Here is a 23,072-nt window from a genome sequence, read left to right as displayed (position 1 = left end):
TAGTATATATTGTCAATAATTATGGTCCCTGCACTGATCCCTGTGGCACACTAGCTACAGTTTGCCATTCTGAAAATGCCCTCCCTTGCCCTAACTCTCTTTCTTCGATTACTTGATCAATCTTCTATCCACGCTAATATACTACCTCTCGCAACATGGGCTGTCACTAAGTAGCCTAATGTGTGGTAGCCTTTATCTATCCCTCTTGTTACCTACTTAAAGAATTCCAGTAAATTTGGCAGGCATGATTTCCCTTTCATGAAGCCATGCATCAGTAATAATATACTGTAACATTTTCCCAATAACAAAAGTTAAGCTAACTCGCTGAGGGGTGGCATGGCAGCTGAGTGGTTAACACTGTGCCTCACAATTCCACCCTTGGTGACTTTGCAAACTCCACACAGACATTCTCCCCATGTCTGTTTGGGCTTCCTCCGTGTGCTCCAGTTTCCTCCCAAAGTCCAAAGATGTGCAGGTTATGTGCATTGGCCATGCTAAATTGCTTATAGTGCTCAGGGATATGCAGCCGAGGTAGATTAGCCAAGGAAAATGCAGGGTTACAGGGGTAGAGTAGGGATGTGGATCTGAGTGGAAAGCTCTTTGGAAGGTCAGTGTGGACTTGATGTACCGAATGGTCTGCTTTCACACTGTAGGGGTTCTATGCTCCTTCCTTTTTGAATAAAGGTGTTACATTGGAGGTTACCAATTCTCTGGGACTTTTCCAGAATGTAAAGATTGCTGGAAGATTACTACCAGTGCATCCATTATCTCTGTAGCTATTTTCTTTACTATCCTAGGATGCATTCCACCAGCATGGCCAATGCACCTAACCTGCACATCTTTGGACTTTGGGAGGAAACTGGAGCACACGGAGGAAGCCCAAACAGACACGGGGAGAATGTCTGTGTGGAGTTTGCAAAGTCACCCAAGGGTGGAATTGTGAGGCACAGTGTTAACCACTCAGCTGCCATGCCACCCCTCAGCGAGTTAGTTTAACTTTTGTTATTGGGACCTATTAGTCATTAGTCATATTAATTTTCCTACCACTTTTTTCTCTATTGACTATTTTCTATTGACTACAGCTCTGCCTTCAAACTCTCATTCCAACCAAACTAATATCCAAACTTGGACATCCAGGTCTCTACTCTACCTCTGCAAATAGATTCTTGACTTCCTGACTGCAATCAGTGAGGAGAAGCAACAGCACCTTCTCCATGGCAATCCTCAACACCAGTGTCCTACAAGGCTGCATACTGAGCCCCTTTCTGTACTCCCTGTACGCTCATGACTGTGTAGCCAAATTTCATCTGAACTCCACCTGCATGTTTACTGACGGCACCATCATTGTATCAAACAATGACAAGACAGAATTTAGGAAAGAGAGAGAGTCCTTGGTGGCATTGTGTAAAGATAACAATCTGTCCCCCAGCAAAACTAAAGAGTTGATCAATGACTTCAGGAAGCAAGGAAGAAAGAATGCCCCATCAACATCAATGGAGCTGAGGTGAAAATGGTTGAGAGTGTCAGGTTCCTAAGAGTGATGATCACCAACAATCTGTCCTCGACCACCCACGATGATACATTGGTCAAGAAGGACAACAATGCCGCTTCCTCAGGAGAATAAGAAAATTCAACACATCCATAATGATTCTCATCACTTTTTATAGATGCAGCACAGAAAGTATGCTATCTGGGTGCATCATGGCTTGGTATGGCAACTGCTCTGCCCAGGACCATAAGAATCTACAGAGAGTTGTGAACACAGCCCAATCCATCATGCAAGCCAACCTTCCATTCATTGACTCCATTAACACTTCTCACAGTCTCAGAAAGGCAGCCAACATCATCAAAGACCCCTCCCATCCCGGTTCTAATCTCTTCCAACCTCTTCCCTCAGACAGAAGATATAAAAGCTTAAACACACGTACCAACAAGTTCAAGAACAGCTTCTTCTCCATTGTTATTCAACTTCTGAATAGACCTCTCAAATTTCAAATCTAGTGTTGATCTTGCTTTTTAGTGCACCTTCTTTGCAGCAGTAACTTCATATTCCTCGCTCTGTTCTAACACCCTACAATCTTTATGTATTATGATCTGCCTGTACAGCATGCAAAACAAAACTCTTCATTGTATCTAGGTACATGTGACAATAATAAATCAAAAATCTAGTGATACTTATTGTTTTCATTTCTTCTTCTTTTTCCCCTTAAATGTTTAATAATTTCTGATGCTATTAATGTCTCCTACTGTGAAGACTGATGCCAAGTATTTATTCAACTCTTCTGCCACTTCCTGGTTCTCATTTATGATTTTCCCAGCATAATTTCCTAAGGGAGCTATGTACACTTTGGCTTCTCTCTACCTTTTTATATAGTTAAATAATCTCTTGATCTCTGTCTTGATATTACTTGCATGTTTATCCTCAAAGTTTACTTTATCTCTATGTTTCTGTCCTCTCTTGCGAATTTTAAAATTTTTCCCAACCCTCTGGCTTACCACTATTCTAAGTCACGTTTTTTTCTTTTAAACTAATACTATCCTTAACTTCACTGGTTAACCATGTTGAGCTTGTTCCGTTCCTAGAATCCTTCTTCCTGACTGGAATTTGTCTTTGCTGTGAGCCATGAACTATTTTGTAAACTTGCACTATTATTCGTCAGTTCCCAAAACTATGTACCAAATCCACTCCAGCCAGCTCTACATTCCTTTGTAATTACCCTTATTTAAGCTTAGTCTAGTTGTTTCTGACCCAAGTTTCTTCATAGAGTCATAGAGATGTACAGCATGGAAACAGACCCTTCGGTCCAACCCGTCCATGCCGACCAGCTATCCCAACCAAAGCTATTCCCACCTATCAGCATCCGGCCCATATCCCTCCAAACCCTTGCTATTATATTCCCATCCAAATACCACTTAAGTGTTGCAGTTGTACAAGCCTCCACCACTTCCTCTGGCAGCTCATTCCATACATGTACCACCCTATGTGTAAAAAAGAGTTGCTCCTTAGGTCTGTTTTATATGTTTCCCCTCTCACCCTAAACCTATGCCCTCTAGTTCTGGACTCCCCGACCCCAGGGAAAAGACTTTGACTATTTACCCTATCCATGCCTCTCATGATTTTGTAAACCTCTATAAGGTCACCCCTCAGCCTCTAATGCTCCAGGGAAAACAGCCCCAGCCTGTTCAGCCTCTCCCTATAGCTCAAATCCTCCAACCCTGGCAACATCCTTGTAAATCTTTTCTGAACTCTTTCAAGTTTCACAACATCTTTCCAATAGGAAGGAGACCAGAATTACACGCAATATTCCAACAGTGGCCTAACCAATGTCCTGTACATCCGCAACATGACCTCCCAACTCCTGTACTCAATATTCTGACCAATAAAGGAAAGCATACCAAACACCTTCTTCACTATCCTATCTGCCTGCGACTTCACTTTCAAGGAGCTATGAACCTGCACTCCAAGGTCTCTTTGTTCAGCAACACTCCCTATGACCTTACCATTAAGTGTATAAGTCCTGCTAAGATTTGCTTTCCCAAAATGCAGTACCTCACATTTATCTAAATTAAACTCCATCTGCCACTTCTCAGCCCATTAGCCCATCTGGTCAAGATCCTGTTGTAATCTGAGGTAACCCTCTTCGCTGTCCACTACACCTTCAATTTTGGTGTCATCTGCAAATTTACTAACTATACCTCTTATGCTCACATCCAAATCATTTATGTAAATGACGAAAAGTAGAGAACCTAGCACCAATCCTTGTGGCACTCCACTGGTCACAGGCATCCAGTCTGAAAAACAACCCTCCACCACCACCCTCTGTCTTCTACCTTTGAGCCAGTTCTGTATCCAAGTGGCTAGTTCTCCCTGTATTCCGTAAGATCTAACCTTGCTAACCAGTCTCCCATGGGGAATCTTACTGAACGCCTTCCTCTTAAACTGTATGCTAAATTCTACTGCTTTATGATCACTGTGTCCAAGAACTTTTATTCTGATATCTTTTATTCAACCTGCCTCATCATACATCATCATATCCCAAATAGCGTGATCCTTGGTTGTATTCAAAATGTATTGTTCTAGGAAACTGTCCCGAATACACTCTGTGAATCATTTCTCATGGTTTCCTCTGCCAATGTGATTATCCAAATTTACATGAAGAATAAAGTCATCCATGATTAAGGTATATAGCCTCTGTTACATGCCGTTATTATCGGCTGATATATTCTCTGCCTCATCACATCGCTTCAATAGAGGGTCTATACACTACTGTCAGCTGTGTCATCTTGTGTTATTATTTCCTACTTTCACCTCTACGAATTCTACATCTTCCAACTCACGACCATTTCTTGCTATCACATATTCCATGTCATGCTAAGAGTGTTGCTCCACTACCTTTCCTGCCTGCGCTTTCAGAAAGCCACTCACCCCTGAATTTTATAATAGATTCTAACATTTTTGCTACCCCTAATATCAAACTAACAGGTCTGTTTCACCATTCTACCCCTCTTTTTAAATAGTGGGTTTGCATTTGTTACTTTCCAGTTTGAATGAAACTTTCTAGAATCTATAGAATTTTAAAAGATAACCACCAACTCATCCACTATGACAATAACCAACTCCTTCAATACTTTGGAATAAAACAATCTGGTTCAGAGAATTTATTAACTTTAATCCAGTTTGCCTTTTCAAAGATAACTCTGTGCCAATCCTAATTTATTTTAGAACCTCAGTTAGGAGGTTAAGAATTGCATAAATCACAACTTCTGAAATCAATTATGTGTAAAATTATGAGGTACATCAGAAATCTTGTGATTCCATTATGTTTTTGTGCAGTGTAGTGGTTTACTTTTGAAATCAGTTAATTGAGTTTATTCTAAGTATTAATGAACAACAAAACAATGAATTCCCGAGGTGGAATTTTAACTCCCAAGATGTGTGGATTTGGATTTAGATAAGAAACAAAGGTTTTAACAATTTCAAACCTGACTTTTAAACCATTGACATCAGCTCTTAATATAAGCAGTCACTGAAAGGTCTGAAACAAAACAAGAAATTGCTGGAAAACTTCAGCAAGAACCCTGAAGTTCTGAAGATGGGTCACTGGACCCAAAACATTGACTCTGCTTTCTCTCCACAGATGCTGCCAGGCCTGCTGAGCAAATCCAGCAATTTCAGGTTTTGTTTCGGATTTCCAGTATCTGCAGGTTTTTTTTTGTTTAGTGAATCACTCAGAGGTGGGTGGTCAAAAAATATTTAAAGGAACTTGTGACTGAATTTTTAACAGCATTGTTAAGAAAGGAGATAAATTAGATCTGATCCATAAGGTGAGTATATTTGTAGCACAAATTAGGAGGAACAGATCCAACAAACTTCCTCGGTTAACTGCCACTGAACAACCAAAGCCCAACTTTCCTCAACTTTTGCACTGTCCTTCCTCCACTTCGAATACTAAGCTCAATGACCTTTGAATCCTCTAATTCTCTTTTATCCATTCTAAATGCTACTGACCACAATCAACCCTCATCCTTCCTTCTCTTTCTCCCCACCTCCACTTTGGCGCATATCTTTTTACCTCCACCATAACCAAGCCACAACCCTATTTCTGGCCTTCCTTTGTGCACTTTCTTCCCCCAAACTAACAGCACAATCTTTTCCATTGTCCAAACTACAGCATTGACCATTTTTATTTGTTTCTTTCCCATGCACGTAACACATCCTCCAATATCTCCACTCCAGTTTTGATCTCTTTACCTACCTATCCCAGATATGAGTGATGTGCCTGCACTCTTTTAGCACCATTGCTTTGAGAAGGAAAGGGAATACAACTGTGAAAAATAAAAATAGGTTTCAATTTATTTTACAATATGAAAATAGTTTGAATTTAAATTTTATTAATATTTGAACTTACTTTTCTTTCTATAGGAATGTTGTTTTAATACTGTCTAACTGAAGCTATAAAATGCTTGAGCAAGACAAGAAGACCAAAGTTGCAGTAAAAACAGCAGATGCCAAACTCAAAAGAAGTCCAGACAAGTATGTTATTCTGTTACTAACAGAGTGCTTTCCATGATCCTTCAATGTTTACTAGATATTAAATATGTTTGTAACTCATAAGAGACTGTGATTTTGTTTCATGCATTAAAATTATAGAGTAGAAATTTAAGAAGGTTTTAGTCACTTCTTTTGAATTTACAAAAAAGAGCTATACACTTTCAATAAATCACTGTCATATCGTGTATTAAAAGTACAGCTGGTTCTGCTATAAAGGATGATTAAACAACACATTGGCTTTAACGTGATTAAAGAATTTAGACTATTATTTGTAGAACGCAAGCTTTCCTTACCTGTATTGGCTATAACAGGATTCTGGCCCCATTATTTAAAATGGTGCTGCTATTATTTTCTTATAAACCGGGATTGCATGGGAATGGAACTGTCACGTTATATCAGAATCGAGGGAATGGATTGAGGAGCTCAGTGTATACTGTGTTCATACTAGAGAAGACAAACTTAACATCAGTGTACGGCATAACATCAGTTGTCAACATGAATTTGACAGTATCACATGCTTTTGTAACACTGAAGCATGAAAATTGGTTCAGGTAAAGCTCTTTGTTTGTAATATGTGGCAAATTAGATTGTTTATAACAGAATTAAATTTGAAAGGTTTTAATTTTTGAATTTATTACACTACTGTAAGAACATTCCCCATGATTTTCTAGTAAGCCTAAATTGGCAGTACATCCCATAGCAATCCACACTTGGAAAATTATGCTCCAGTATTCTGGTTTAAAAATTGTGTTGTTTTTGTCATATAGAAACAGACCCTTTGGTCCAACCAGTCCATGCTGACTATGCTTCCGAATTAAACAAGTCCCACCCTGTCTGCACATGGCCCGTATTCTTCCAAACATATTCTATTCCTGAACTTTTAATGTTATAACTGTACCTGCATCCACCACTTTCTCTGGCAGTTCATTCCACACATGAACCACTCTCGATGTAAAAAAGTTGCACCTCATGTCCTTTTTAAATCTTGCTCTTTTCACTTTAAAAATATGTTTCCTAGTTTTGAATCCCCCTATCATGGGGATAGGACCCTTGTCATTCACCTTATCAATGCCCCTCATGATTTTATAACCCTCAATATGAAAAAAGGCCCAACCTTTCCAGTTTTATTTGTCTCAAACTCTTCAATCCAGGCAACAGCCTGGTAAATCTTTTCTGAACCCTCTCCAGTTTAATAATCTGTTTCCTATTGAATCTCCAAATTGGTCTCAAATAAAATAAGATATAACCTGATAAATTGTTTAGCTTATCAGAAATGTATATTACTATGGAAATTATACTAACACACTACTATGCTTTATTCACGAATTAATGTTGCTTCATGATATTATCCAATGTCACATTTGCTCAGTGCTGTAAATATCCTGTTTGGATTGGTTAACTCAATTGGCTGGCATGTGATGCAGAATAGCCATTCAGCCTTTTGAGGCTATTACACAGAAGAGGATAAGGTCATTCAATCCCGTGAGTCTGTACACTGTACTGAGAGACTGGTGATTACATATAATGAGAGCACACTGTACTGTAGGTTTTGAGATTGTGTACAGAGAGAATACATTTTACTCGGAGACTGGAGATTGTGTAGAAGGGCTACACTGTAAGTAAGACTGAAGATTGTGTACACTGTACTAGGAGACCACAGACTCAATGGGCCAAAGGGCCTATTTCTGTGATGTACATTTATATGATGCTAACAGTGTGGTTCAACTCCTGTACCAGCTGAGGTCACCATGAGGGCCCCACCTTCTGAATGTTGCCTGAGGCACACTGCCCTTTGGGTTAAGCTCAGCATAGGGTTCTCTGGGACTATGGTGGCTTTGAAATATTCTATCACAATGCTTCTGTATATGATTTTTAAAATTTTATTCCAAAATCGAGCATTGATCAATTGATATCAATTGCACTGTCACAACCTATTGAATAGGTTTTGCTTGCACCACAAGGTAAACTTGAATTTAACACTTTGCAATCAATAATGTCACAAATTGTCTGGATATATGCTACCTACAAAAGATAGGACGAATCTAGCTATGACAATTACTGCACTGTCGCCTTCAATTCAGTCATGAAGAAAAACAAATAAATTAGTTATACTATCTAGTAGCTTAGAAAGAGAATCAAATTGTTATGAAGCAACATTAGAAGATGAAGTTTACTGCATGTATGGCAAAATCCCAGGCATAGAAAGGAAGATGTAATTTTTGAACTAATGTTTGTTCAGATTCTAAGGCCAATTTATCAGATGGGAAGAAATCTTTGTTCACAAGACATGTAATGATAGTGAAATATCTGTCTCATGAAACTCCTGATAGATAAGCAGGAAATTGGACGAATGACCTTCAAATGTTAGAAGTACCGTGCAAAGCTTTCCAAACTGGGGGTTACATCCTAGCCTGAGTCCCAGATGAAATCTTGAAATCATGATCTCCAAATAACAATGGCTGCTTGGAACGCTTACTGAATGTTAATACCTATGGGGCCTATTTTAATCCTTGCAGTTTTTTTAATGACAGGTGGCCTAACTGACCTGTATTGGAGGCCTGATTCCTAGTCCAAAAAATGCTAATGAAAAGGCAGATTGTTCAAGATCCCTGAAGATTGAATACTTTGTCTCTCCACCAGCCCAACTTCGCTGCTCCATTGCACAAAACAGCCCTCTTGCCGCCATCCCTTTGAAGGAGCAATATGTGCGGCCGATAAAGGATCATCCATAGAAGCATAGTACTTAGATTTCCGGATGGCATTTGATAAGGTGCCACATTTTAGGTTATTGTGCAAAATAAAAACTCATCTAATGCAAGGGAGAGAAGTGGTTGGGTTGGACTATATCAACATTGGCTGGCCAGGCTGGCAGAAAAATGAGAGTAAGTAAAATGGGTTTTTAGTTAATTAACAGAATGTGACGAGTGAAATTTCACAGGGATCTGTGCTGGGCCCTCAACATTTCAAAATTTTCATTAATGACCGAGATGAGGGGAGTATAATGTAGAAATCTATGAAGTTGTTCTGTTTGGCAGCAAGAATAACAAAATACATCAGAGTATATCTTAAATGCAGAACAGCAATGGAATTCCAAGATACAAAGGGATTTAATTGTTCTAGAATATAAGTCACAAAACATTAGAATGTAGGAACAGCATGTAATCAAGAAGGCTAATGGGATGCTGTTCTTTATTGTGAGAAGAATTGAACATAAAGGTAAGGATGTTATGCTTTACTTATACAGGGCATTTATGAGTATATATCTCAAATGTTGCATGCATTTTGTCATACTAATTTAAGGAAATGCGTTGGAGGTAGTTCAGAAGATACACGAGAGGTAATGGCCGAGTGGTACTGTTGCTAGATTATTATTCCAGAAACTCAGCTAATGTTCTTTGCACTTGGGTTCAAATCCCACCAGGGCAGATGACCAGGAAACCATTGCTGATTGTTGGAAAAACCCATCTAGCTCATTAATGTCCCTTAGGAAAGGAAACTGCCACTCTTACGTGATCTGGACTACATGTGATTCCAGACCCATGCCAATGTGTTTGACTCTGAACTGCCCTCGGTACAATTAGGGATGGACAATGAACACCAGCCACCCAGAAATGCCCACAACCCATTTGTGCATGAATGAAAATTTACTAGATTGATACCTGGAATTAAGGAGTTAGACAGACTATCTTGTTTCCACGAGAATTAAGAAGAGTGAGGGATGATTTGATTAAGATCCCAATGATCTGTCAAGGAGGATGTGCAAAGGACATTTCCTCTTGTGAGTCAGTCCAGAAGTTGGGAAGACAAAGGAGAGAGATTTTAAAAAATACATGAAAGACAAATGTGTTACACAGAGTTTGGTTTACGTGTAAAATGAACTTACTGAGAAAGTGGTGGATATGGGTACAATTATAATTATGACTCAATAACTCTAACTCACATTTAACCTCACTAAGATGCACTGCCACTTGTCTGTCTATTCTGCAAACTTGCCATTTTCTTCCTGAAGTTATTTGAAAACAGCAATATTTTATCTATAAAAGCATTTTTATCTGTTGTTGTCCAACGGTTTCATTATTATGTTTTCATTGCCTAAATCCAAATGATGTGTCTACGTCAAGAACGAAAGTGGGCCTTGCAGGAGGGAGCAAAAAATGGCAGTGATGGTGAAAATGGTTTTGTTGAGACCCACAATGGTGGTGATAACAAGCTGAAATGGGTTTGGAGGAAGAGATCGTAGAGTCGAAGAGAGACAGCTGAGATGACAGCTGGAGTTAAATAATGTAAAGGAGCAAAGTCATTGAACTGGCAGGCATTGGCTAGTCCACTGACTAGCAGAGTTTACAGAGAATAATGGGTAGGATAAGGAACTTTAAAATAGAAGCACCTATTTTGAACTTGTTGGATTGCCTTCCTTTTATGCCACCATCCTCATCTCCACCCACTCACTGTCCACAGGGTTGGAACAGGATTTCCATCTTCTACCACAATCTTGCAAGTAAGCCAACCTATTTCTCTTCGGCAGCACTATTATAGTGTGCAGTCTTATTTAACATGTAAGATTTGCAATTTAAAAAGACCTGTCACTAACATAAATAGAAATCCTTGTGGTACTGCACTGAGAATGCCACAATTAGCAAGATAACAGACAAAAGGCCAGGGCAAACTTTTGGAGGAAAAGTTGGTGTGGCTGGTTCTGATGAATAAAGGTATTCACCGAAGTTTAAGCTTGGTGAATTTATTTATTTGGTACTTGTGAATATAATGACAAATAATCCTTACCATAGCCTATATAAACCAAAATTTGCCTTATGTTCAAATTCATACAATACTTAAAAAGATTGCTGAAAATGTTGATGTTCTTTTTGTTGTGGGTCTGAACTGAATGCACCATAAAGTTGGGAGTACACATAGTTAATTCTTGTATGGATTGCTTGAATTTTACACCGGGTTATTCCTTTGTTCTATTGATTACATCCTGAGGAATTTTAACTGTTCAGTGAGTAGTTGACTTGTACAGATCAGGCAGTTCGTAGGTTCAGTCCCTAATCTAAATTGTCTTCTGATCTCAGTCAGGGTGGCTTTACAATATAAAAAGTGAACAAGATTATTGGACCTACTTCAGTTCAATCACTAAAAAAAAACACAAGTTTCTTAAGCAATTACAAGCATTTTGTGTTCTCCAGTTTATCTGACATTCAATTCATGTGTCCCTTGTATAAAGGATTTCTTAATATTTTTCTTAAAGTTATCTTTTGATGATTTGAAAGGTGTCTTTTGACCCTACTTTCTGAGATGAACTTAAAATGTAGAAAGCCACAAATATAATTCAGGAATGTTGTCTGAAATGGGATCTAGTGCCCCTTAAAAGAAGAACACATCAGAATAGGGTGAGAACGCAGTGATTACATTTAAATACCAGTATTGTGGCTGCAAGAGCAGGGAAGAGGCTAGAAGTTTTTCAGTGAGGAATTCCTCTCCGATTGTCTTGATGAATGCAGCACAATAACTATTATCTGGGATAAAGCAGCCTGGTTGATGTGTATTCCATCCATCACCAAAACATGGGTTCTCTCTGCAAACTGTTCCTCATATGTAGATCTACAGGACGTCCTTCTGAAACTTACCAAGCCTCCTTATTCACCACCTCCCAAATTTGCGACCACTATTATCTAGAACAACAGCAAGAAACACATGGGAACACTACCAGCAGCAAAATCCCTTCAAATTTCATACCACTTTTTCTTAGACATCTGTCACCATTCCTCCATTTTCACTAGGAGAAAATCCTGAGTCACCCTCCCTAATATCATTGTAAATGAACCTATACCACATAGATTGCAGGCTTTCAAGGAAGTGCTTTATCACCATTTCAAAGGCAATTAAGAATGGTGTTACAATAAACATGGACTATTGATATTCAAATTCCATCATCTGCTTTAAATACGTGAGACTTACATGGACTAAGGAGATTTTTAAAAAAGAACACCACTGATTTAAAATGGCAGCTATGAATACCTGACCACAGATTGAAGCAAGTCCAGAGAACCCATGCAGGATGTACAAAGCTAGATGCACTAAAACTACTATCTTATAAGAAACCAGATCCCAAATCAGAGTCAGAAAATTTGCAAGTCACATTTTGCACAGTAAGTTCACTTATTAGGAGATGAAAAGTTGCCTGTGGAGTATTGAACTTGGAAAGACTATGGAGCTAGGTTCTGCAATATGCAAAAGAACCATGTTTCACTATCTTACTTGTCAGAACAGAGAGAGAATGAAGAATGGATTTATAATAACAGAAACTGGGAGGCTTTCTCGCATGTTCTATCACTGTGTCTTGTCATCTGTGGAAAGAAGTGCTCAGTGAAAAAGCAACATGTGATTAAAAAAAACTATTCGCTGAAAACTACAGGATTCTACAAATCTCATTACTGCTGAGGAAACAAGACAGTCACTAATTCTGCTGCAATGTGGAGCTTGAACTTATATTTCTAGATCATTAATGTAATGTATCTGCATTACTAGTCCAGTAAGATTATCACTATTCTACCATATCTGCATTTTAGATTATTGACTTTTAAGTGAAAATTAATTAAAATCAGTCGAAGATGTTGTGCTCCTGTAAACTTATATTACATTTCTACAATAAAAGGAATGTCCATTTGAGACTACATAATTAGTTTCATTTTATTTGCTTAAGATAGTTCATGCTAGACTGCAGATTATTCTTGTTATGATGTAGGAACCTTTATTATAGCAACAATCTGTTCTATATCTGCCCAGATGAATCATCTATAATAGTTCCACTAATTGATACAGATTTGCATGTTTGTTAGTACTTCATTGGAGTTTTGATTTTGTGTTGCTTTCTGTCCTTCAATTCTTTTTGGTATATTTGATACATTAGTTGAAAATACTCAACTAAATGAAAAACAATGATAATGCTGTAGACAGTATAAAGTATGGACATATAAAGTAGGAGCAGAAGTAGACGCATCAGACTATGGACCCTGCTCCTGTTCAAAATGGTCGTGGCTGATCTGCTTGTATTTTACATTCTATACTCCTCTGCACTCCCAATAGCCCCGATCCCTTCACCTAACAAGAATCTATCCTCAACAGCCTGAAAAATATTCAATGAAGCTGCCTCCATGGCCTTTTGAGGCAAAGCTCCAAAGTCACACACCCAAGAAAGAAAATCTCCACATCTTTGTCCTAAAAGGGAGACCCCCTAATCTTAAAACAGTGCTTCGTAGTTGGACTAACCCACATGAGGAAGCATCCTTCTAAGTTTGCCAAGTCCAGTGGCAAGAGGCTCATGGCTGAGCATTTAACAAGAAAGTCTGTAAAGCCCTTCTAACTGAAGCCTATTATCCTCACTTATTATGTTCAATTCCTCCAAAGAAAAGATAGGATCCCATTAGCCTTCTTCTGTGCTGTATCTGAATACTAGTTTTTGTGACTTATGCACTAGAACACCTAATTCCCTTTTGCCTTAACATTTAAATAATACCCTGCTTTTTCATTCTTCCTTTCAAACTGAACAACTTCACATTTTCCCTCATTGTACTCCTGCCAGATTTTTGCCCATTTACTCAACCTATTTATTTATATCCAGCTGTAAACTTTTTATGTCTTCATTGCGACAAACTCTTCTGCCATCTTTGTGTTCTCTGTGAATTTAGCTACCATGTCTTCACTCACCTCCTTTCGATGTTTTACAATTGACCTATTCAGAGATGTTATTACACATCTCTGGAGCAGGTGGGACTTGAACCCAGGCCGCCTTGCTCAGAGGTAGAGACACTAACTCTGTGCCACAAAAGCCTTCTGCTCCCTCCTCAAAGTCATTGATGTAAATTACAAACAGCTGAGGACCCAGCATATTTGTCAGATCCTGCCAATCAGGCGGATACATTTATGCATACTCTGTTTTCTGCCAGTCAATCTTCTATCCATGCTAATGGAACCCCTAGTTTATTTTCAGCAATATTCCTTGATGATGCACATTGTCAAATACCTTCTGAAAATTTAAGTACAGTAAGCCAACAGACCCCATTTTATCCACATTAAATGTTACTCCTTCTACGAACTCCAATAAGTTGGTTAAATATGATTTCCGAGGAGAAAGTGAGGACTGCAGATGCTGGAGATCAGAGCTGAAAATGTGTTGCTGGAAAAGTGCAGCAGGTCAGGCAGCATCCAAGGAACAGGAGAATCGACGTTTCGGGCATAAGCCCTTCTTCAGGAATGAGGAAAGTGTGTCCAGCAGGCTAAGATAAAAGGTAGGGAGGAGGGACTTGGGGGAGGGGCGTTGGAATTGCGATAGGTGGAGGGAGGTCAAGGTGAGGGTGATAGGCCGGAGTGGGGTGGGGGCGGAGAGGTCAGGAAGAAGATTGCAGGTTAGGAAGGCGGTGCTGAGTTCGAGGGATTTGACTGAGACAAGGTAGGCGGAGGGGAAATGAGGAAACTGGAGAAGTCTGAGTTCATCCCTTGTGGTTGGAGGGTTCCCAGGCAGAAAATGAGGCGCTCTTCCTCCAACCGTCGTGTTGCCATGGTCTGGCGATGGAGGAGTCCAAGGACCTGCATGTCCTTGGTGGAGTGGGAGGGGGAGTTAAAAGTGTTGGGCTACGGGGTGGTTGGGTTGATTGGTCCGGGTGTCCCAGAGGTGTTCTCTGAAATGTTCCGCAAGTAGGCGGCCTGTCTCCCCAATATAGAGGAGGCCACATCGGGTGCAGCGGATGCCTTTTTCTCCGCAACCCGCATGGGCCCCAGCTATGCCTGCCTCTTTGTAGGATATGTGGAACAGTCCATCTTCCGCAGCTACACTGGCACCACCCCCCATCTTTTCCTCCGCAGACTCCTCCCTTCCCTTCCTAGACCTTTCCACTTCTATCTCGGGCGACCGAATCGACACGGACATTTACTATAAACCGACCGACTCCCACAGCTACCTAGACTACACCTCCTCCCACCTTGCCCCCTGTAAAAACGCCATCCCATATTCCCAATTCCTTCGTCTCCGCCGCATCTGCTCCCAGGAGGACCAGTTCCAAAACCGTACAACCCAGATGGCCTCCTTCTTCAAAGACCGCAATTTCCCGCCAGACGTAGTTGACGATGCCCTCCACTGCATCTCTTCCAATTCCCACTCCTCCGCCCTTGAGCCCCGCCCCTCCAACCGCCACCAGGACAGAACCCCACTGGTCCTCACCTACCACCCCACCAACCTCCATGTACAGCGTATCATCTGCCATCATTTCCGCCACCTCCAAACGGACCCCACCACCAAGGATATATTTCCCTCCCCTCCCCTATCAGCATTCCGAAAAGACCACTCCCTCCGTGACTCCCTCGTCAGGTCCACACCCCCCACCAACCCAACCTCCACTCCCGGCACCTTCCCCTGCAACCGCAAGAAATGCAAAACTTGCGCCCACTCCTCCCCCCTTACTTCCCTCCAAGGCCCCAAGGGACACTTCCATATCCGCCACAAATTCACCTGCACCTCCACACATGTCATCTATTGCATCCGCTGCACCCGATGTGGCCTCCTCTATATTGGGGAGACAGGCCGCCTACTTGCGGAACGTTTCACAGAAGACCTCTGGGACACCCGGACCAACCAACCCAACCACCCCGTAGCCCAACACTTTAACTCCCCCTCCCACTCCACCAAGGATATGCAGGTCCTTGGACTCCTCCATCGCCAGACCATGGCAACACGATGGTTAGAGGAAGAGTGCCTCATCTTCTGCCTGGGAACCCTCCAACCACAAGGGATGAACTCAGATTTCTCCAGTTTCCTCATTTCCCCTCCCCCCACCTTGTGTCAGTCAAATCCCTTGAACTCAGCACCGCCTTCCTAACCTGCAATCTTCTTCCTGACCTCTCCGTCCCCACCCCACTCCGGCCTATCACCCTCACCTTAACCTCCCTCCACCTATCGCAATTCCAACGCCCCTCCCCCAAGTCCCTCCTCCCTACCTTTTATCTTAGCCTGCTGGACACACTTTCCTCATTCCTGAAGAAGGGCTTATGCCCGAAACGTCGATTCTCCTGTTCCTTGGATGCTGCCTGACCTGCTGCGCTTTTCCAGCAACACATTTTCAGCTCTAAATATGATTTCCCTTTGACAAAATAATGCAATTATCTGATGTTTTCTAAATGTGCAGCCATAATCTCTTGGCTGTTCAATTCTACTACTTTTTCCATTGCAATCTTCAAGCTAAATGATCTCAGGTTTCCCACCTTGAATAGATGGATTTTAATCACTACTTTCCACTCTGATGGAAGTTTATCCTGAATCAAAAGAATTTTGGAAAATTAACACCAACACATGTACTAGCTCATTAGCCATCTCTTAAGACCCAGGATGAGGCTTGCAGCTCTATCAGTTTGCTTAGTACCACTGTCCCCATCATTATTATTTCACTAAGTTCCTGTCTCCAGTCCAACTCCTGATGTGCAGCAATCGTTGGAAAGTTTTTTTTGTATTCTCTGTAGTGAAGACAGGGTCGAAACATTTGTTCATTTCATCCTATATTTATTACCTATTATGAACTTCTCAATATCTAGAGAAGCAATGCACACTTTACTTACTCTTTTCCTTTTTAAATGCCTATAAAAGCTCTTGCTGTCCATTTGTAGTTGGCTTCATACTCTAGTTTATTCCTCCAGATAAATCTCATAGCGATTCTCTGCCCATATTTATTTTCTGTTCAGTTGTTTTGCCTGCCATTCATCTTTGCTCAGTTTGATACTTTCTTTAACATCTCAAGTTAAAAGTTAAGAGTTCTCCCTTTAGAATTTTTCTTTTTAGGAAAATTACTAGGAATGTACTTATTCAGAATATTCTGAAATAGCCCTTGAAATGTCTGCTACTGTGTGCTGAATTTTAGCTTTTTAGCTCAGTGTCAGTTTCAAGTCTTTTTGGAGGGTTTCTTGCTGCAAGACCTAAGAAGTTCTCTTGACAATACCTAACAAAATTGCCTCATTAACTACCTACCCCACCCACATAGTGCATCTCTCTCCTGATTATCGTCCCCTCTTACCATGCGCTGTTCCCAGAAAAACTTGCCAGTCAGTGGATATCAATGCCAGGTTTAAAAGGGCGCTGTACACCTGGATAAGCACTGGCATTCTGAAAGCTTTGTGCTCTGTGATGGACATTGATCCTGAAAACATTGGAGAAGGGATGCATAGCATTGTGATTCTCTGACAGGCACCACCACTTTCTATGAGTACAGGCATCTGTACAGATCTGTAGAAAAAGTACTAAGCACCAAAACAAAAGAGCTTATTTCCTCTTGATTACATTGTAAGTTATTTCCCAGGTTGAATAAATTTGTGTGATTGTCTTTTAAAACCAAACAGAAAAAGGCTGAAATATACATTTGAGTTGGAACACAAGATATTGCACTGCAATTCTGAAACTGGATGTAGAATGCTTTGTTCTAGCAGTCAGTCAATACATAAGAAACAGTTTCTCAGAACAGCAGCTTTAAAGAAGAACCAGTTTTCAATTTATACTGACTCACAATCAAGGACACATGGCTTAAAGTGGTAGAGTCCAATACTTTTAAGATGGAATTATGGATAGCAGAAACCACAGTATGGACTGTGCATTCAGTGACACCTTTACTGAATTGAAGCTATTCCAGCAATGTGTGCAGTTCTATTTATAGACCATGTGATAAATGATCTTAAGAAAAAAGATCCAGGAATCTTGTTCATCATAGGCAAGGAGGGACTTTCCATGGATTATCAGAAAATTCCATAAAAGGTCTTGAAGGTTTTTGAGGACCAGCTCAAGGTAAGGATTAACTTCAGGATTAGCGAACTCCAACTCATAAAGATAACAATCCCAAAAGTCTATTGACCTGTTTGTCAGAAGATACCGTGGCAAGGGTCATAAGTGTGACTTTTGTGAAGAAGAACTGTCAGGGAAGCTCATTGAGTTAGTCAATATCTCTACATTAATTAAAGCTTTAGAAAGGATCATTCAGGCAAGAGAAAGGGGCCATACCAATAACACACTACTTGAGGATGGACACATTACAAAAGTGACAGACTGACAATTATTGCATACTTTAAGTGCAGCCAACACTATTACTGCAGTCAGCAAAGTGCATCAAACCAACAAATAATTAACAGATGAATTTTTCACACCTACCCAAAAGCTGTCCAGCTTTTCTGGATATCAATAAAGCCTGTGGCACACATGCAGAAAATCTGGTTCCAAAGGCCAAACTATACCCCAGAACACTGGCACCAAAGAAAGTGGTGCATAAATACACCAATAAGTTTTAAGGTCAACCAAGTGGAAAGCAAAATTCAAAAGATTATCAAATTTTCCATGTTGTTAACCTCACACACCAGGTCAAAGGTACACAGTGACCATTAGCTTTTACAAACATTACTACCATATGTCTGAAAAGGCAGGACAACACGCATTAAAATTAAAATCAACATGCAAGCTACTGCAAACATATTAAGGTGTTATGACTTTGCATCCTGAAAGGCATGACTTTCAGTAAGTTGCACTTCATTGTACAGCAGTGGGGAGACTATCTCAGTGAAGAACAGATCACTAATTCCATGCATTGGAAGAAAAACAATGCAGTGCCAAAAGGTAAGTTGTCCTTGGTTTTACAAAATCTACTTGATGGATACCCAATAGTCCAGAAGTGGGAGGATTGCCAGTTTGCACAGGTCTAGTTGCAATTCATGAGATTCAAACCACATCAACTGCGGCGAAACAGACCATATATGACAAAATTCAATCAGTCAATGATCTCAAATACCTGTACCCAGATAGATTTGATGTAATCGACTATTTTAAGGATGATGCAATCTCATTTACTGATCCTCTAAGGAAATGCTACAGGCGCATTCCGGAGATGTTTTGGGTGAAACTGAACAAACTATAGTGAAATGAAACAATTTGGAAGTTGTGCCACCACACAAACTGCTGTCGCTCCATCACATTCATTTTAATGAAAGATAACACAGAGGGACTTCGATTATCCGCAGAGTATTTCATTTGGTTAATCGAATTCTGGCTAATCGCACGCTGGAAAACATAGTTTAGCCAAGCATTGGGACCTTGCGATCTTGCCAGATAATCGAGGTTCCTGCCTAGCTCCAAGGGGCCTCACCTTTTAAACAGCTGTTCAACAAATATTACTACTGGAGGATTAAATCCTAAGTTTTTTCAGAGCAAGATTCTTTTCCAAGCTAGATGAAATGTATAGATAGTGATCCTTCCATCTAACAGAAGAGTTTCAAGTGCTTGTGTCATTTAGGATACCATTTGGTATCCCAATGGTTATCATTTTGGGTTACCTGTTAGCACATAAACATTCCTGAGAAAGTGCCTAGATTTATTTTGCATTGCTGACAATATCATGGATATGGCAAAGACAGAGCAAGACCACAACTTTCACTTACTGCAGACAGTAGCTTAATGGCAAGGGCTTGTATTTACCAACACAGATCTTGAGTCCAGTTGCTTTCCCCAAGAAGTCCATCCCAATCGAGGTTAGATCAAGGATAGTAAATAATCACTGATACCACAACGTAATGAGGATCTAGTCACTGCCTCATATTTATTAATTTCTTCTTGCTATATTATTTCCAACTTTATGGACAAGGTATCTCCACTGCAAGATTTGCTGTGGAGAGACAATCACCAATATATCTTTGATTCTCTCTGGAAGAGCCTGACAGCAAGATCTTACATGCTATAAAACTAGGAAATTGTTTCTGACACGATAACTACTATTTTCCATTTGTTCTGTGTCCTAGATAAAATAGTATCAGACTTCAGACCACAGTAGTGAATGACAAACCATTTCAAGACATGCTACTAAGTAGAATGACCAATATCATGCAGGACATATGATATATGTAAGAGTACAAACAACAAAGCAAGATTTTCACATCACAATGATACATTTTCATGCAACACCAATGAGGAGATGACAATCCTCAGTACAACTTATGCCCAGAGGTCAGGTGTAAACAATCTTGCCCAGCAACCATTTATCTAACTGTTTCAAGGCACAAGACATTCTTCAAGCATGGAGGAGAAAGAAAGAGATACATGATGAGTAAGCAGAAAGAAGGTTACTAAAACTGCACACTGGGCAGAGAGTGCAAGTTAGAAATACAAATACTTGGACACCAGCAAAGGTTTCTAAAATATGCAATAAGATCAGATCAAAATGGGCATTACTGATTATGGTGCAATACTACAAAGGAACAGATGTATGTATGGCACAATAATCATGCATGAAGAGAGTAAAGAAGAATATTATGTTGATAATTATGTTGGCAATTTGTTAATAACCACATTCTGACGCCAGATAAAAACTTACTCCATTGACATTTTTCTACGTTCTAAAATGCATTATTAGGGCTGTTAATTCCATTAATGTTTTGGTTTCTCATATGGTGGAGAGTCTTCACCTTCACCAGTAGCTCCAAGACTTTTCTTTGGAATTTGTGAAATACAGGGTTTGCTTTGTTATATTTTCCCAAAATAGCCAATTTTCTCTCAGTGAAATCATTCCAGTAATTCGTTTTTGTTTCAAATTTCCACCATCCACAGTTTTATCGAGTTTTATTTTACTTTTTAAAGGTTGTAAGTTTCCCACCTCAATTGCCCTCCGAGGCAGTGCATTCCAGGTTCCTACCACTCTTTGGGTAAAAAAGATTTTCCTCAAATCCCCTCTAGATTTCCTCACTTTCACCTTAAAATTATTCCACTCTGTTATTAACCTTTGAATTCAGGAAAATAGCTGCTTTTTTATCCATCGTGTCCAGGCCCTTCATAGCCTTATACACCTCAATCAGGTCTCCTCTCAGCTTTCTCTGCTCTCAAAAAAAAAATTTTTTTATCAAGTCTCTCTTCATAGCTAAACAGGTCCATCCCCTCTCACCCTAAACCTATGCCCTCTAGTTCTGGACTCCCCGATCCCAGGGAAAAGACTTTGTCTATTTACCCTATCCATGCCCCTCATAATTTTGTAAACCTCTATAAGGTCACCCCTCAGCCTCCGAAGCTCAAGGGAAAACAGCCCCAGCCTATTCAGCCTCTCCCTATAGCTCAAATCCTCCAACCCTGGCAACATCCTTGTAAATCTTTTCTGAACCCTTTCAAGTTTCAAAACATCTTTCCGATAGGAAGGAGACCAGAATTGCACGCAATATTCCAACAGTGGCCTAACCAATGTCCTGTACAATGACAATTAATTAACACTGTCAGGCATTTTTTTGTTTAAAATTTAACTTCAATTTAGTTATTACCTCAGTTTTTCAATTTAAAATCAAAATGTTAATCCAAGTTTTAGTGTGCAACTCCTCACCCAGCACTTAGAAAATTCCTATTGCCCTACTTCAACAAAAATAACATATATTGGAAATCTGACATAAAAATAAATAGTAAATATTTAGCAGGTTGACAGTAACAGGAGGAAGAGGAACAGACTAAATGGCCCAGTTATACCAATGGCCAGATAGCCGTTGTGGCTGCAGTTGTGGTTTGAGATGTTGCAGAATTCCCAACACAGCTAACTCCATAGGGATTACTCATAAACATCTGAGGGCAATTCTACAGTGTTTGTAACACTCCAAAGGAGTCCATTAAAACTGGAGAATTTAGAATATTCCAATGCATATAAGCTTAATAGCTACCCAGGAACAGCTAGCAAATTAAAATCCTACTTTCTAACTCCATAATAATTATTAAACTGAACCCCTGACTCACGCCTTACTTCCCCAATTACACCCCCTCATCCTGACTTCTCCCTGCACTCAACCTTACTCTCTAAACCCACCTCCTAAGACCTCAAAACTGCCCCGTACTGACCTGATCTGGCCCTGCTGGACTTGACATCCCACACCAAACTGACCCTGCTGTCCTGGATATCCGACCCAACCCTCCTGCACTGACCTTACCTTGAAAGACTTGAATGACCTCCCTAGTCATGTCCAGACCTGGCACCTAATCTCCCAGTACAGCCCCATCAGACCTGATTCCCTCCACTCCAACCCAACCATGCCAAATCTGATGGTGTCACCACAGCTCCTGTCTCGACTGAACCCCGCCAGGCATGACAAATCCCCAAACTGTTCTGACCCCTCCCCTCTCCCCAACCTTAGTGCTGCCACTGGTACAATCACCAACTTACCTGGTGCTCTACCTCCCCAACCTTCCCCACTTGCCCCACAAACCTATCTTAGTCATTATCCAAGTGTCTTCAGATAGCTAGACTCTGAATTGTGACGGAGAAGTCACTGACAGGTAAGTACTAATTTTCAACAGGATTACCACTGGTCGAAACTGTTCTGATGGTAGTTGGAATATCTGCTAATGACTTATGATTTTCAACTGAATTTTTTATAAACCCTGCTTAAAAATGCATTTGTTTACGTCTATTCTGTGCAATTAAAGTAATTATAGTGAATTTGTGATTCTGGATATGCACAAAAGAATATTTGAATGTCTTCCTACATCAGAGAGTAATTATTTCAAAAATACTTTGTTGTTCTTGAAATGTGCTATCTAAAAGCAAAGTAAGTCTTTTTTATAAAAAAGTCTTTATTTATCAACAGTTGCAGAAAAATTAATAATACTATATTTTAAAGTTGCATTAAGCACTAATGGGATGAAAGGCTGACATTTAATTATTAATTATCTTTTCAACTATCTGAAGATTTCTTTTGTTTTAGAGAATATTCAGACCTGAAGCGACTACTTAATCTTTTGAATGTACCAGCAAGCAAACAGCAGGTATGATCACCCATAGTATAGTGCCTGTTTTAGAAAAAGCAATGCTGTGCTATAAATGGGATTTATTTCACTTTAAATGAGAGAATATTTCTATCCATAGTATCTTTAACAATGAACCATGCATATTTTGGTTATGCATTATTGGCATAATACGAAAACAAAATGTTATTTTGTTTATTATTAAACAATTGTGCTGCTTTTCATTAGCATGTAACTGTC

General features: G+C 40.0%; 1 protein-coding gene across 6 annotated transcripts in view; it reads left to right on the top strand.

Annotated features, from left to right (window-relative positions):
* nek10 (NIMA-related kinase 10) overlaps nucleotides 1-23,072 on the top strand; it is a 251,318-nt gene that overhangs the window by 11,696 nt on the left and 216,550 nt on the right. For 5 of the 6 annotated variants that reach the window (XM_087986912.1, XM_087986911.1, XM_043689493.2 and 2 more), the window contains exons 2-3: nucleotides 5,924-6,034; nucleotides 22,793-22,853. In XM_087986912.1, the coding sequence (XP_087843038.1) occupies nucleotides 5,961-6,034; nucleotides 22,793-22,853 (135 nt within the window). In that variant the 5' untranslated portion in view covers nucleotides 5,924-5,960. Of the gene's footprint in view, nucleotides 1-5,923; nucleotides 6,035-22,776; nucleotides 22,854-23,072 lie in introns of all 6 variants that reach the window. The other variant, XM_087986910.1, reaches the window with a different exon arrangement.

This window comes from Chiloscyllium plagiosum, unplaced genomic scaffold (assembly GCF_037043375.1).
Source record: "Chiloscyllium plagiosum isolate Xiang-an unplaced genomic scaffold, Cpla_swu_hap1 HiC_scaffold_5, whole genome shotgun sequence".
NCBI classification, from domain to species: Eukaryota; Metazoa; Chordata; class Chondrichthyes; order Orectolobiformes; family Hemiscylliidae; genus Chiloscyllium; species Chiloscyllium plagiosum.
This window is presented reverse-complemented; position numbering and strand designations above follow the sequence as displayed.